This window comes from Coptis chinensis, chromosome 8 (assembly GCF_015680905.1).
Source record: "Coptis chinensis isolate HL-2020 chromosome 8, ASM1568090v1, whole genome shotgun sequence".
In the NCBI taxonomy this organism is placed as follows: Eukaryota; Viridiplantae; Streptophyta; class Magnoliopsida; order Ranunculales; family Ranunculaceae; genus Coptis; species Coptis chinensis.
In genome coordinates, this window is record NC_141463.1 from 75,245,059 (window position 1) to 75,260,155 (window position 15,097).

Here is a 15,097-nt window from a genome sequence, read left to right on the forward strand (position 1 = left end):
AAGAATAATAAAAATTTCCTTTAAAAGTCAAGATGCCAAAATTAGAGACCACTCAATCGTATCCTACACTGACTCGTGACTCAATTTGAATCATGTCCAAAAAAACTGGTGTTAGATATTCTTCCGCGTTTACATCTCTATACTTGTGTCGGTTACCCGCGACATAAAAGCACTTAAAAAATTAAGAAGAAGAAAAATTCCCCCCACTCCATTTTCTTCAAGATCTACTTATCCTCAATTTCCAAACCCCAGATCTCGAAATGTCTGATCTTGTGAATGCCAACAATGGGGTTACACCCAAAAAGGTATTCAAGATCTTCATAGGCTACGACCCACGGGAAGATCTCGCATTCGAAGTATGTCGATATTCGATCTTGAAACGGGCTTCGATCCCGGTCGAGGTAATTCCTATTAAGCAATCAGATCTTAGAAACTCAGGTTTATATTATAGAGAAAGGGGCATTACTGAAAGTACTGAATTTTCATTTACTCGTTTTTTAACACCTTATTTAGCTGGTTTTAATGGTTGGGCAATGTTTGTCGATTGCGATTTCCTTTACTTAGCTGATATTAAGGAATTGACTGCATTTATCGATGAAAACTACGCGATTATGTGTGTTCAACATGATTATACACCTAAAGAAAGTACTAAAATGGATGGTGCAGTGCAAACTGTTTACCCTAGGAAGAATTGGTCATCTATGGTGTTGTATAATTGTGAGCATGAGAAGAATAAGATATTGATGCCGGAACAGGTGAATAAGGAAACGGGTGCGTTTCTTCATAGGTTTTCTTGGCTTGATGATTCTGAGATTGGGGAGATTCCGTTTGTTTGGAATTTTCTTGTTGGGCATAATAAGGTTGATGAGAATGATGTGAGTGGTACAATGCCGAAAGCTATACATTATACTACTGGTGGACCTTGGTTTGATGCTTGGAAGAATTGCGAGTTTGCTGATTTGTGGATTGATGAAATGGAAGAGTATAAGAAAGATTCTGCGTCAAAGAAGCTGGTCAAATGAAGATGAACAAGTGCAGTATGGTATAGTTTTGGAGATGATAGTACTAGGCATTTTTTAGGTGATGATGATGGTATTCTTTTCCCTAATCTGTTGGGTGTATTTGTTCTTTGTATCTCTGATTAACAGGAGAATATATTTTTCTTTGTATTTCCCTAGGCATTTGTTCTCTGTATCTCTGATTAACAAGTGCAGTATTTGCAATTGTTCTATTTTCCGACTTGTTGGATGTAATTCAAAGGTTTATGTTTAATGACTATTGATTAGTATTAAGCCATGCTTCTTCCTTATTTTGTGCCAAACAAGAATTGTGGTTTTGCTGGTCTATTGATGAATGAAATGCAAGAGTACAAGAAAGATTCTGTGTTGAAATGAACGTGAAAATGAGCATATGGTATAATTCCGTATCTGGCAGCAGATGGCAGTCCTTTCCCTTTTCTGTTGGCTGTACCTCTGACAAATTTGTTAGTTAACCTGTATTGGTTATTTCTAGTTTCTGACCTGTTGGATGTAACTCAGAGCATTGAATTTAGTACTGAAAATAGTATCAAGCAATGCTTTCTTATTTGGTGCCACTGAAAAAGCAAAAAGTACAACTGAAGTATACAGATAATTCCAATTAAACACATGATTAATATGATTACATATGCAACAAAATGGGTGCTACATTTCTCGTTCAGATGCATTATTAACTACCTTCTTTCCTCACGACATTGCTCTGGATTTCATCTGGTAACAGTTAGTTTTTCAACTGTGTACTGCTCTAAACATGAAGAGGAGACTGCATCATAACTATGCTTCTCAATGTGATGTAACAATGCTTTGGCAACACCACCTTCAAGGCGAACTGCGGCATGTCAGGCCAAGCAGCAAGCATGTGTTTTTATTACCATTGCCTTCTGATACAATCACAGCATATTCAGAATGAACCAGAGAAGGATGATCCACACTGTACTGAATTCCTGATCTCACAACCCAAATTTTTGGTCGGGTATGAGAATAGGCCTTGTAGAAAATTGAAAACTGTTTCCAACCTCATCAACTCCCATAGTTTATCACTGTTCTTGAAACACTTCTCTTTCCATCTAATTTTAAGGAACTTCAAAGACTGAAACGAGTATAAAGCTTCCTCTAAACTCAACTCATACTGTTGTGTATCTTCATTGGCCGTGATAATGGCACAACCAAAACACGCTCAGTTGAGTAGATCAGCCTGCTCACTTTAAGAAGTTCAGCATGACCCGTGAGCAAGCCACACCTACCATCTTTAAAGATGAGGAAACCAGGGAGAGATTCTGACGCGTTGAAAAGTTGTTGAAATGAGGAAAGCTTTGGACACGATGAATAACATAAGAAGACTTCCCGACCCAAAAAAAAAACAATGAATGTCAAAGAGGAACCCTCAATAATACAAATAAATATGGACAACTCATAACTCATTAGTTAACATATATCTAAAATCAATAGAAAGACGGATGGAAGAAGCAGATACTTATTGCTTCTCAAATAAAAATAACGCAACAGGAATTATGCTTCCAGAAAGACCAGTGAAATACTCTAACATTCAGATCCTACATTGAAAAATTTCCCATTGACTAGAAAAGAAAATGTAATAGAACTTTCTTCAAAATCCTTACTCGGTTCATATATCTACTACTATATATTCCTCATGAGATTGTTCTGGATTCCACCTAGCAATCATTAGTTCCTCAACAGAGTAATGCTCAAACAAGAACATGAGATTGAATCAAAAGCACTATTCCTGATGTGAAGAACCAACACTATATTCGCAACACCATCTTCAAGGCGAACCATAGAATAAAGAGAATACTATGCCATCAAGCATGTGTTTGTATTGCCATCGCCTTTCAGTACAATCACAGTGTACTCGGAAAGAACCAAAGAAGGATGATGAAGGTAGGCCATGAATTCCATACCATATTTAATTTCTGATCTCAAGACCCAATTTTTCGCTCAAGGATTAGAAATTTAGAATAGGCCTTGTAGAGAATTGGAAACAGTTATCTCAATAATTTCATCAACACCCATAGTATATTATTGTTCTTAAGACACTTCTCTTCCCATCTAATCTCAAAACGTTTGAAAGAATAGCACAAGCAGAAGGCTCCCTCCAAACTCAACTCATAGCGTTACTTACCTTTACTGATTGTGGCAATGCGAAGACCACAGCAAGCTTGATCGATTAGATTAAGCTTGTTGAAGCTCCACTTCAAAAAGTACAACACAATTCCAAACACAATCAACATTCAACAACACGTTCTAAGGAAATCCAAATCTAAGAAATGTGCTAACTGAATAGAAGGCTTAACGAGAATCTACGTTCAATTTCATACCAAAGAACAAATTGTTTTGCTTTTCTGAACTCATTGTCTCTTTAAAAGCAATAATCAATCAGACATTGGCCTGCCAAAAGCAAAACATTTAGTTCTGTCACATATTTGAATATAGATTCTCTTAACATTCAATTCAAGCATGCTCACCATATTATTCTTTCACATTGCTTCAAATTAGTTTATAGATAATCAAAGGTACAAATGAATTAAAACAGCCAGACACACATAAATTAAAAATGTTATTCTGAAAAGGAAATAGCAAACAATTAAAGTAAAATATATCACGCTACAAGAGTACATGACATTAGCTCCAATAAAATCCTTCGTATAGCAGAAAACAATAGAGTACTAATCACCAAAATTAACACTTAATGCCAATTCGAATTCCTGCAATTAACTTATTCAAACATCATAACAAATAATAATTAGCTTTATGTTTTTCTCTCAAAAAAAAATACTTACTCCTTTGTCTACCTTGAATCTCAAAAATCTCCCAATGATGACCCTAGGGGCTCCTCAAGCTCCTAGACATCGGCCAAGCGGGAGCAATTATTACACAAATAAGATAAATCACGCGACAGCAGACAAACGCCTGCCTTCATTTTCATCAAGATTCAGGGCATGTAGCAGCTTTGGCCAAGATTCCGGGATTCCTCCAGGAAGATCAAACTCCATCAACTTCCCACGACTGCGATAAAACTCCTCCACAGGCTGGCACATTTCATTGTAAATCCTGATTCGTTCTTTAACAACTTCTTCCGTATCATCAGCTCTAGTTATAAGATGCGGAGCACACCCCGGCGGGGCCGGAAGTGGAGCCATGTACACAGCAGGACTCCCATTCTTAGCCTCAAAATTAATACAGGCAACATTATAATTCTTCCCACACTGACTACAAACTCTCCTTCCTAAACACTTCTCAATTAATACATCTTCCCGTAGTTTCAAATTAACAACCAAATCAATATCCGTTACTCCCTCCAATATTTCCGCTTGTTTAATAGTCCGTGGAAAACCATCAAGAATGAACCCTGACTCATCCTTGGCTCCACCCTCTTCGAGCCGCTTCGACAACAGACTTACAATAATTTCATCAGAAACCAATTTCCCCCGGTTCACAATATCTTCCAGCTGTCCAGAAAGTGGACCAGAAGATTTGAGCTCATGTCGAACAAGATCACCAGTGGCTATATGTGGAACACCAAGTAGATTTGATAAGCGGCTTGCGTAAGTACCTTTTCCTACGCCAGGACATCCGAGGAATATCCATTGGACATTTCTATCCTCGTCTTTTTTCAGATCTCGTTGAGATACATAAAGTGGTTTCTTCTTATGCTCAGTTTCGGTAACTGATGAACATAAACTCCTTCGTGTAATATAGGATGAGGAGGATGAAGTCAAACTTTTAGCTCTAAACACACGGTTTAATACGGCGGCGGCCATTTCTATGGAAGTAGTAGTCTAGTACAACTCTAAAAGTAAGCTAACGCCTCTTATTTCTTTTTTTGGTAATTATAAACACGTGATTTATAAATTATATCGTTACACAAAAACATAAGTAGTTAAGTACACTCATGTTCTGACTCTGACTGTGCGGAAAAATTTGATTAGGGCTATAAGTTTTGTACACGGCCCGCTAACTTGACAGTTTGGGTGGAAAAAAAAAGTTTTTGGGTTATTTAAGAGTTGACGAACCAGTAAAATAAATGGGTTGGGTCAGAATCATATATGTTAACCCGAATAATCCGTTAGTAGACCTAATTAGTTTTCGGGTCTAATGGGTCTGGTCATCAATCTATAACCTGTATAACATGTTTTAAAATAAGTTTTATTATCCCAACAACCTAAAATCAATAACTAAAATGAGAAGGATTAGCTGTCATATTGATTCATTCAATAAATATATATTTTGTTATTCAATTTTTATTGATATGTAATTGAATTATGGATGGATATATATATATATATATATATATATATATATATATATATATATGATATATATATATATATTTTTTATAAATATGTTTTTGATAAATAAAATCGTGAAATACTATATTTTGAATGTCTGTGAATCCGATCCAAAACTGATCTAAAATCTCATCTATCATCCCAACTACCTAAAATAAACGACTAAAAGGATAAAAATTAGCTGTCATATTGATTCATTCGATAAAGATATATTTTATTATTCAATTTTCATTAATATGTAATTAAATTATGGATGGTTTTTGAGAATTAATGCATATTTTTTTATATATAAAATCGTGAAATACTAAATATTTTGCATACAAGTTGTTTGTGAATCCCATCCGAAACTGATCTGAAATTAACCCGCTGGCTTAGCGGGTCACCCGTTGGGTAACCTGTTATATAAGCGTGTTGGGTTTGGATTTGGGTTTGCTCTCTAACACGTGACCCACACAAACCCGACCTAACACACCCATTGCCACCTCTAATTAATAATTATGTTCATTAGTAGACTCACGTGAGTCACATGCCACTTTGCTTTTGTTTACTACTTTCAGGTAAAACCGTTAATTTAGAAAGAGAGTAAACCCCATTAAACTCTAGGAGAAGAAAACCGTGAAGAAAATGATGAGTAGCTTGTTGGAAGAGTTGAAATTGAAATTAGTGGATATCCCACCTTTATCTGAAGATGAGGAAAAAAAATTACGTACCAGACTCGGGGAGCTACATATCAGCTCCAAGTAAATCAGAAATAAATTAGATAAAACGCTGCTTTAATCTTATTTTGAAAAAAAAATATAAAGATATTTGAGCATTAACATAGAGAGCTTCAAACAAATATTCTTCGTTGGAAGGTGCAATGTGAAAGTAAATTCAAAACCCATATATTTAGCTGCTCTTTGTACTGCCTAGCTAGAAGGCAAGAATTGAGAAAACAAAAACAATATACTGCTTAGCAGCGTTGTTAAGGAATTGAAGGTACATACTTCACCACTAATTTGACTTCTTTAATTTTTGTATACTCCCCTGAGATGCTCTAAAATTGTTTTTTTTCGAAAGATCAGATCACTTGTCATAATTTTTTAACTAATATCATCCTCGACTTTGTCTATTAAAATGAGAACACAAAACATCGGGAAGGGCATTTGGTCTAGTGGTATGATTCTTGCTTTGGGTGCAAGAGGTCCCGAGTTCGATTCTCGGAATGCCCCACCACTCCACTCTAGCTTTTCACTTTTCTCTTCTTTCCGTACCATGTGTACTAACAAACCGTTAACCCTGGCCTTCCTCCACTGAAATTAGTTTTTCCTTTGAAATATAATTGATTTTGAGTAGCATCAAAATATAATGATTCTTTCAAGGACCATATGAAATTAGCATCTTTTGTACTAACACTTTTGAGGCATCAAATATAATGATTCTTCCAAGGAGTAAAAGCATCTTTAAAAAAAAACTAAAGCATCAAACAATCTCTCCTAAAAAATTAAAAAAAACACGAAAGTAAATTTGCAAATCAGCGAAAATTTGGTGTGTGTTGTATCAAATCTCTCTTGCGACTTTGGATAAACCGCGCGGTTTTGCGAACACCGCGAGGGCTTTGGTGTTAGTTTGGGCCTTTGTCTCGTAGTGTTTCGAACACCAAATTTTGATGTGTCGCGGTTTACCGAAAACCGCGTGGGATTGGGCTTGATCTCTTGTGTGGACAACGGTATATCCAAGTGCAAAATATTCTCAAATCAATTCAAAACTCGAAAAAAATCTATTTCTTTCTTCATTTTTTTTTATCGGTAAGCAAGGTTTTTAAAGAGGTCCCTACCCCTTTTTATTAGAAATTAAAAGTAATAATTTTGTTACATTCTCTCTCTCTCTCACATATTGTTTTCCCCTTACATCATCAAGAGTAATTTTCTTTACATCTTCGGAGAAAAGAACTTGGTCCCAACTCTACATAAATTGTTTGAATATTGGTAGCTAAAAAATCATCTATCTTATTAGACTCCCTAGAAGCACGGATAAAGCTAAAATGTTCAAACAATTCCGCCGATCTTGATCAATGCTTCGAGCATCTTCTCTGGTTGCCAAGGATGTCGACTCTTCTTAGTTAAGAAAGAAATAACACTCATAGAGTCATTTTGTGCTTTAATCCTCCTGATTCCATGCCGAATTGCCAAATTCCTACCTTGCTCTACTGCTTGCAGTTCTTTTGATTCTATCGAATGCTTGCTGGTCTGCCCATGACTTGCCACATTTACTTCTCCCTCATCCATTTGAAAGCCAGCTGCCCAACCCCCTAACAGCCCTTGGATTCCGTCTGTGTTTAGATTATACATACCCATTTCTACCTTCTGCCATATGCTGAGCTTCGGTTTCCTTTTCTTACCTTTTACTCCAGCATATCATTGTGTTTCTAGTCCTTGTTCCATCTCTGTTGCACCTGTCATTAGCTTGATTCTTGTTTCCTCAATCACTGCCGTCACTAACTAATGTGCGTAAGATTTTTTTATTATCAAACTTTCTGCCATTCCTTAGATTAAAGGTTTTTGTAATCACTGTCTCTCTCTTTTCCTGCTTGCCTCGTTTCTCTACCATGCCCATTATACTGATGTCGTGCTTCCTAACCATTTCGTTAACTTCCACTTGCTTACATGCTTTGTTAAGTTCCCTCATATTATATTCCAGCAATCAACCTTGATCATTTAAGCAGGTGGGGGATGTCTAAGTGGGGTGATATTAGGCCTTTCTTTTCTGTTGCTACTCACCTTGTCACTCTTTGATGAAATTCCTTGATGCACTGAGTGTGGTGTGACTTTCTTTGTTTATGTACCCTCTTCATGCTGTGCTGCTGCTATATATACTCAAATGCTTGACTGTGTTTTCCCCGTGTTGCAGTAGAACCCTTGGCCTCATGTCTTCTGCTCTGTCTATAACTCCTTTGTGTAAGTCCTTGTTGTTTGCGAAAGCCCTCGAGCATCTGTCAGTCATCTCATTGCCTTCTGATTTCAACTCATTAGTTGTGTTTCTTGCTCTGCATGTATGTGTTTTTTTGTTGGAGATTCCCACCCTTTTCCATCATCAACAGAGTGCACTTCTTGCACTTCCTGTTCCCGGGTTTGTACTGTTTCTGTAGACCTTCTTTCGCAGTAATGACATTCACCTCTTCAATTTTAGTTTCTTTTTTCAGCCAAACTTTTTTAACCTCCCTCTCTACCTTAGGTTCCTTCGGGCATGTTTGGTTGGTATGCCCAAAAACATTGCAAGTACTGCAACACACGGTGGCTTCCAGTTATATTTGAAGGCCACTTTGTATACTCGTCGTTGATGTAACACTACTGGTATATCTGTTGGATATGGGCATGTTGAGTCAATCTCTATGCATAGTCTTGCATAAGATGTTCTAGCCATATTCTCTGTAAGATGGTCTGTGAACATAGGTATTCTTTCTTCATTTCATTTAATAAAAGTCCAAGAGAGCAATATCATAAGGAGCTGCTACTGTTGGCAAAAGGCCGGAACAAAGAGAGCTGACAGGAGTACAGGACAGACCAAGCTTGAGACAACAATATTAATGTGATTAAAATTATCATAAGGAGCAAGGAAAATTATAGAATTCCAATCAGATGACTTAAATATAGATGATTAAATTACTTGAAGGAGTAAGAAAAAGGAAAAGCATTCTAATCACATGATTTAAATAGATATCAGAAGACAAAAAATAGCATTGTTATCCAACGCCAATACTTTTGAAGCATCACAACCATGCCTTGCCTTGGAAGCCCTAAACCAAAAGCTTAATTTCTCAGTGCATGCAATATCTACATACACATTACTCAATTCGCAGGATCCAAAGATCTTCATCGCCGAAAAAGTTTATAAAAAAATCCCACAAACAAAAGCATATAATGTAAGTAGTTAAAAGAGAGAAAACAGTACAGCAAGTACATCAGTACCATTCGAGAGAAGCTTTATGAGGTTACTATAATCAGCTCGAGCAGATGATGGAGACTGAAACAAACAACGAAACAGTGAGCTCGAACATAGAGCCAAAATCTTATTCGCTCTATAAAATACATCTTCAGTAGTAAAATACCATATGACAAATTTAATCTTTGGCAAGCTCATTCTCTCTCAAGTAGTCAAGTCTCTCTCTCTGAAAAATACCAAAACCCCTCTCGCGAAATGTAGCTGACTTTTTTCTTCTTTCTTTACAGAGACGAAATCATCAATTTGATTAAATGAAGTCAATTTGTATCCCGTCATTTCTAGAACATCTTCCAGAAAGTATGATCTTACGGGGTACATAAATCCCTGAAAAAAGGAAGTGCAATAATAAGAATAACAATAACACTATAACAGCTATACTACTACTAATAATAATAATAATAAATATACAAACTTAAATTCAGACACTGACAATACACAATAAACGATGTAACTCGGAAATTACTTCACCACTACAAACTTTTACACTAATACTATGTATTATTGGTACTACACATGTTATAGTACCTGTAAACTACAGGCAACTCAATGGGACCAATGGGACCGACATAAACAAAGTATCCCTTCAATTAGAAGGTTTTGATTGATAAGTTCCTTCAATGTCTTGAAGAGCATTGGCTTTGCAACAACGAAGCCGACAATACCGTTCTGTTTTAGACTCTAAATGCAGCGAGCTCTTGTAGGTTTTTCAAGAAACAAAAAAACAAATGTCTTAATTATGTTGCCCAAATTATAAACCTAAATGGTTATTATCATCCCCGTCAAGTTCAAACATTATTATCCACTTACCACTTTTTATTGGGAAAACTATGTATGTAGGGTTAAACTATCAGTATGCAATATCAACTAATAACTTAGTTCAATGTCTTCACCATACAAATTATTGATTAGTTAAGGAACTCTGACTCTCGTACTTACCAAATCGCTAAATATTTTCAGAGTTCAAATTATTAAGGATAGATTTGCAAAAAAAAAAACCCCAATAACTTAATGTAAATATGTAATACCTGAGGGAATGAATTTGAGACATATTTATCAGCCAATTCAAGGCTTCATCCATTTCATAGTGTGTAGAAAGTGGTCGTATATATGATCACCGTTCACTTAGCTAACATTATTCTCATGTTCATCCATGAATGCCTGTCTGCAAGAAATCTAACACCACACATGAGTGGAAATGTGCATCAATTAGAGAATTGAAGGTAGTAATATTACTATCAAAGATCAATTAAAAAATATAAAAAGGATATCGCCTTGCTGTCAAGGACTAACGTTTCAGGCTAATACTAATTGCTAACATATCATGCTTATATCAAATTCATTTTGTAGATTCTCAAGTTATTCCTACAAACAAACACTTTGCGCATAGCGATTACTCCTAGTAATTGGAAATAATCGAGAACTAATTAATCGAGTGATTATCCCAAATACAATTTGTTCCCTCCCCCTAGCTAGGTAACACATAGCACATGCCACATCATATAACAATATAAATCGAAAGAAAGTCACAAAAGTACTTAAGTTTCACCATATATGACCTTATTTGCTTAGTTGATTATATGAGTATGCTGTCATCTCACATATAAGGTTTGCACTTCACAGGATACAAAAGCATAAATAAAAATGAAGGCAAAAGAAAGAAACAACAGGTAGGAAGTGTAAACAGTTGGTAATCTTATCAATGAATTTACGGTTAAGTTCTTGATTCCTTTAATCAGGTGTTGGATCGACAATTTGGGGCTAGAGTTTATGTTCTTGTTAGAAAGGTTACTAGAGAGCATTCTGGACCTGCGCGCCCTTATCAAGAGGAACAACAATGTGCCCCTTCGTAGGTTAGGTTCCTAAGCAAATACGTACTTGGATCATGCCTTGAGGTTTTCTCTTTCTCAGTTTATGCTTAAGCCCTTGCAGAATGTGTAGGGTGAGATGTGCTAATGGTCACAGTGTCATTTCTTAAAGGTTATTGAACACTTACATAAATCTAGCACTTAAATTATTAAGTAGATGCTTCAAAATGAAAGTTAGTAGAAGTTCACTCACAGATGCACGCTTCAATATATGTGTTTAGATCTTTATCTATAAGATAACATCCTAATATCACTATGGAGTATAGACAATCCATTATTATGCAAACTTACCACTCTATCTTGAGTTTCAAAAAAATAAAATTGCAAGACACATCTTGGCTTTTCCAGGATCAATAAAAAAGAACAACTCAATAACTAATTATCAAAAAAACAATTTATTCCTCAACAGGTAGAATCCCCTTTCTTTTGAAACGGAGTATTAACTCTCCCTCAAGTTCACTTCCTTTAAAGATATTGAACCAAGCCAAAGGGAAGAACTAATCAAACTAACCAAAGGTGATGCAATGGAACTAAATAAATGGGATCTATCTCTGAAAGGTAAATAGAATAGCTTAGCTTCGAGCATCTTTTTTCCTAGTGAGGTTGGTTGTGAAAATCCAGTAAGTGTGAAAATATTGGAAGCACTCTTAAGGTTATAACAAAGCAAAATATTGGAAGCACTCTTAAGATTATAACAAAGCTTCAGTAACGCAGACTATTAGAGAAGATCTCTAAAGATTTATGAGGATAATGAAAGTTTTTTATTAGATTTTATTCCTTTCTAAATTTTATTTTCATCATTAAGAAACTTACAGATTGAAGTTTATAAATTTTGAAGTGAATGTTTTACATTAGGAAACCTTTTAGATTAGGACTCTTTTCTCGTAATTCCCCTATGACGTGGACAACCTCACAAAGCTCGAAAGTTCTTAACTGAATCAGAAAGATAGGTGAACCCAAAAAAAAAATCATTATAGTGAGAGAAGTCAGAGTTCGGTGAGAAATATTAAAGACCGACAATCCAGGGATAATCAAATTTATGAAAGGAAATTCAATTGATATAAAAATAATAGTCATTGAATCAAAGAACAAATAAAACCCGAATAGATATGGTAATTAATTGACCACAATTGATTGATAGATGATCCAAACTACAATTGAATATAAGGTGTGAGAAGCATATTTGAAAATCAAGTTCTAATTTTGTGAATTGTGCATCTCAATTGGGTCTTAAAACAATTTAGTATATGGTCGAGCAAGATAGGGTTGCCTATTTAATCCACCATGTATATTTATCATACTTGACAGGTAACATCATATAACTATTGGAAATATATAATTAATAAAAGTGGATGGTAAATTAGAAAATGGTGATCATAGGAAATAAACAGTCATACATGATTCGGAATCAGAATCATGATTGAGCTACGACATCGATGATATGTTCTACCACCGTCAAGGCCTTGTACCCAACTCGAACTGAGCCAAGGGGATTCTTCATTTGCATGCATGTTCGTTGTTACCTGTGAAGTACTACTGGAGTCTCATGGGTAGCTTTAGTTAGGCACGCTGTAAATTTCATTACACTCTAAGAAAGTGAATTAAGTGTTCACATTACTTAAAAAAAAAAAATGATCGAAGCTACCTTAGCTAATTAATAGGTGGTCCTTGAATTGGTGAGGTTTCACCATCCTAATTCCTAATCATTAAAAAACAGGGGGAAAAAATTTTAGAAAGGAAAAAATGGAGACCAAATAAATGAAGGCTTCAAACCAATAATAGGCTTAATGAGTTTATATATGTTTATTGAAGAAGATTTGTGGCTGAGTTGGTGTTGAACTCTAAATTGGTTAACAGTTCAAACATGCTACATTTTCAAGCCGTGAGAAAAAAAAAATGTGTGCAAAACAAAAGATTTTTTTTTTAAAGAAATATGTACAAACCGATTATTTTTTCAAAAAAAAGATCAAATCCTATAAAAAGAAAATGTATATACAATTAGATGCACAATGAAACTTAATTAATAGATCGATATAGAACTCATAATTTTAATGAATTTAACTTTAACGTGTAAGAATTATTATGATAGAAACAAATAACTATTCAACAAATTAAATCAAACGAAATCGGACAATAAAGAGAATACCTACAAGCTGCAACAACGACCTTGCTATAAAAGATGGCAATCTTAGTTGAAGTGCTAGACTAATTAAGAGGAGCCAACAATGTGCACCTGTGACCACTGAAGAAAACGAAGGCTCCTTTTGTAAGCTAACAAAGTAAACCCAGGATGACGGTGCGAAGGCTATTGAACACATAAGTAAATTAAATGTAGCACTTAAATACTAAGTAGATGCTTAAAATGAAACTTAGTAAAAGTTCACTCACAGGTGCACGCTTCAATAAGGGTTCATATGTGTTTGGAGTTGTACCTATAAAATAACATCCTAATATCACTATAGAGTATAGACAATCCATTATTATGCAAACTTACCGCTCCATCAGTTTCTAGAAAAGAAAATTGCAATATGCATTTTCTTGGCTTTTTCAAAATAGCATGGGTATTACTGCTGATATTTGTTGTTGCTTACTATAAAATCTCCCTTAAATATTCAATTTCCTGATTCAAGTTTTCCATTTGTTCATGTTGTTCTTCAATCTGTTGATGTTTCTGCATAAGCTCTCTGTAATTGAAGTCCTTAATTTCAAAAGTGTGAATCTTTCATGTATCTTATGGCGTGAAATCCAGCTGAATTTCTAATTGAGTCTTTTTTTATGATTGACTTCCATAAATTTCATGTTCTTCAATTAAATAGTCTTCATTTTGGTAGATTAAACAAAATATATATGTTAAAACAAAAAAATTACCAACATTCGATACCGAGAGAGAGGTGGCAAGGAGCGCATCCATGCAAAGAGCTCTTTTAATTGTATTTGTTTCCATATCTAATGAGTGTAGGCTGAAATCTCGATCAACAAAAATAGTTCTTTAAAGATGGTTTTTGTCTTTAGATTGAATAAGGTGAAAATCAACAAAAATACGATTGTCAAGTAATGCACACCCATGGTTTCGATACACACCTGAATTGTAGAAGAGACTTGACATGTAGTAATGTGAGTATCTTCTCAATGATCTCGTCTTGGAGAACAATCTTTGCCTTCTTCTCCATTCTAACCATGGCTCCAATCCAACTAACCAAGCAAATGCACTCCTAAGTATTATCACAGGTTCATAAAACAAAAGCTTAGAAGAGCAAACAAAAAAACGTAAATAACACTATAGGCAAAAATTAAAATTTTACATTATTGCTTGGGGGATAGAACATAGAAGTTATGGTAATGACGATAAAACTTCCTCTGTTTCTCTTTGACTTGGTTCGAAAATGGGAAGAAAACTTTTTTTTGGTGCATATCATTCTCTGGGGTTTAACTCCCCATATCTCAGAAAACGGGCCTTACCCATCTGCAGGTGGACTAACTGTGCAAAAAATTTAGTATGCTACAGGCATCTCTGCCCAACCCTCTCAAGGAAAACTAATGTAAGCATAGGTTAGAAAAATTAAGATCTGTTCAAGAAGTTTTCCCAGAAAACCTATTTGAATAAGTCCCAAAAGATCGATATACCAATGGACTACATCTGATATATCTGAACGGATATATTCGTTTTCTGGCAAAATTAGCCCAGGGAAGCTATCTACTTGGTCCCTCTATCTTTGGGGGGAGGGGTGTAATTCCCCTACTAATTTGCTAATTTGTAATAAATCATCAATACATATTAATTAGCAGAGTCACTTCAACAAAAAGGTGTAGAAGCACTTGCAACTATGAACAGTTGGATCGATTGTTTGAACAGTATTTGAAAAGGATATTGTCAGAAACTCATAACAGACTCTTCATCCAGGTCAGG

The 15,097-nt window shown here is 35.3% G+C and overlaps 1 protein-coding gene, 1 long non-coding RNA gene, 1 other non-coding gene and 1 pseudogene across 4 annotated transcripts; 3 read left to right on the plus strand and 1 right to left on the minus strand.

The window, feature by feature from the left end:
• The first annotated feature begins 72 nt into the window (after positions 1-72).
• Positions 73-4,720, plus strand: LOC147483050 (protein CDI-like). Its single transcript, XM_086575485.1, has one exon. The coding sequence runs from the start codon at positions 261-263 to the stop codon at positions 1,020-1,022; it is 762 nt and encodes a 253-aa protein (XP_086431611.1). The 5' UTR covers positions 73-260; the 3' UTR covers positions 1,023-4,720.
• LOC147483051 (putative adenylate kinase 1, chloroplastic pseudogene) lies at positions 3,596-4,816 on the minus strand (annotated as a pseudogene). The gene has a single exon (XR_015203534.1). The product of XR_015203534.1 is annotated as a putative adenylate kinase 1, chloroplastic pseudogene (transcript).
• Positions 4,817-6,483: 1,667 nt separating this feature from the next.
• On the plus strand, positions 6,484-6,555 carry TRNAP-UGG (transfer RNA proline (anticodon UGG)). The gene has a single exon. It is a non-coding gene; the product is annotated as a tRNA-Pro (tRNA).
• A 4,367-nt stretch (positions 6,556-10,922) lies between these two features.
• Positions 10,923-11,382, plus strand: LOC147483053 (uncharacterized). Its single transcript, XR_015203895.1, has 2 exons — positions 10,923-10,992; positions 11,062-11,382. It is a non-coding gene; the product is annotated as an uncharacterized LOC147483053 (long non-coding RNA).
• Positions 11,383-15,097: the final 3,715 nt, after the last annotated feature.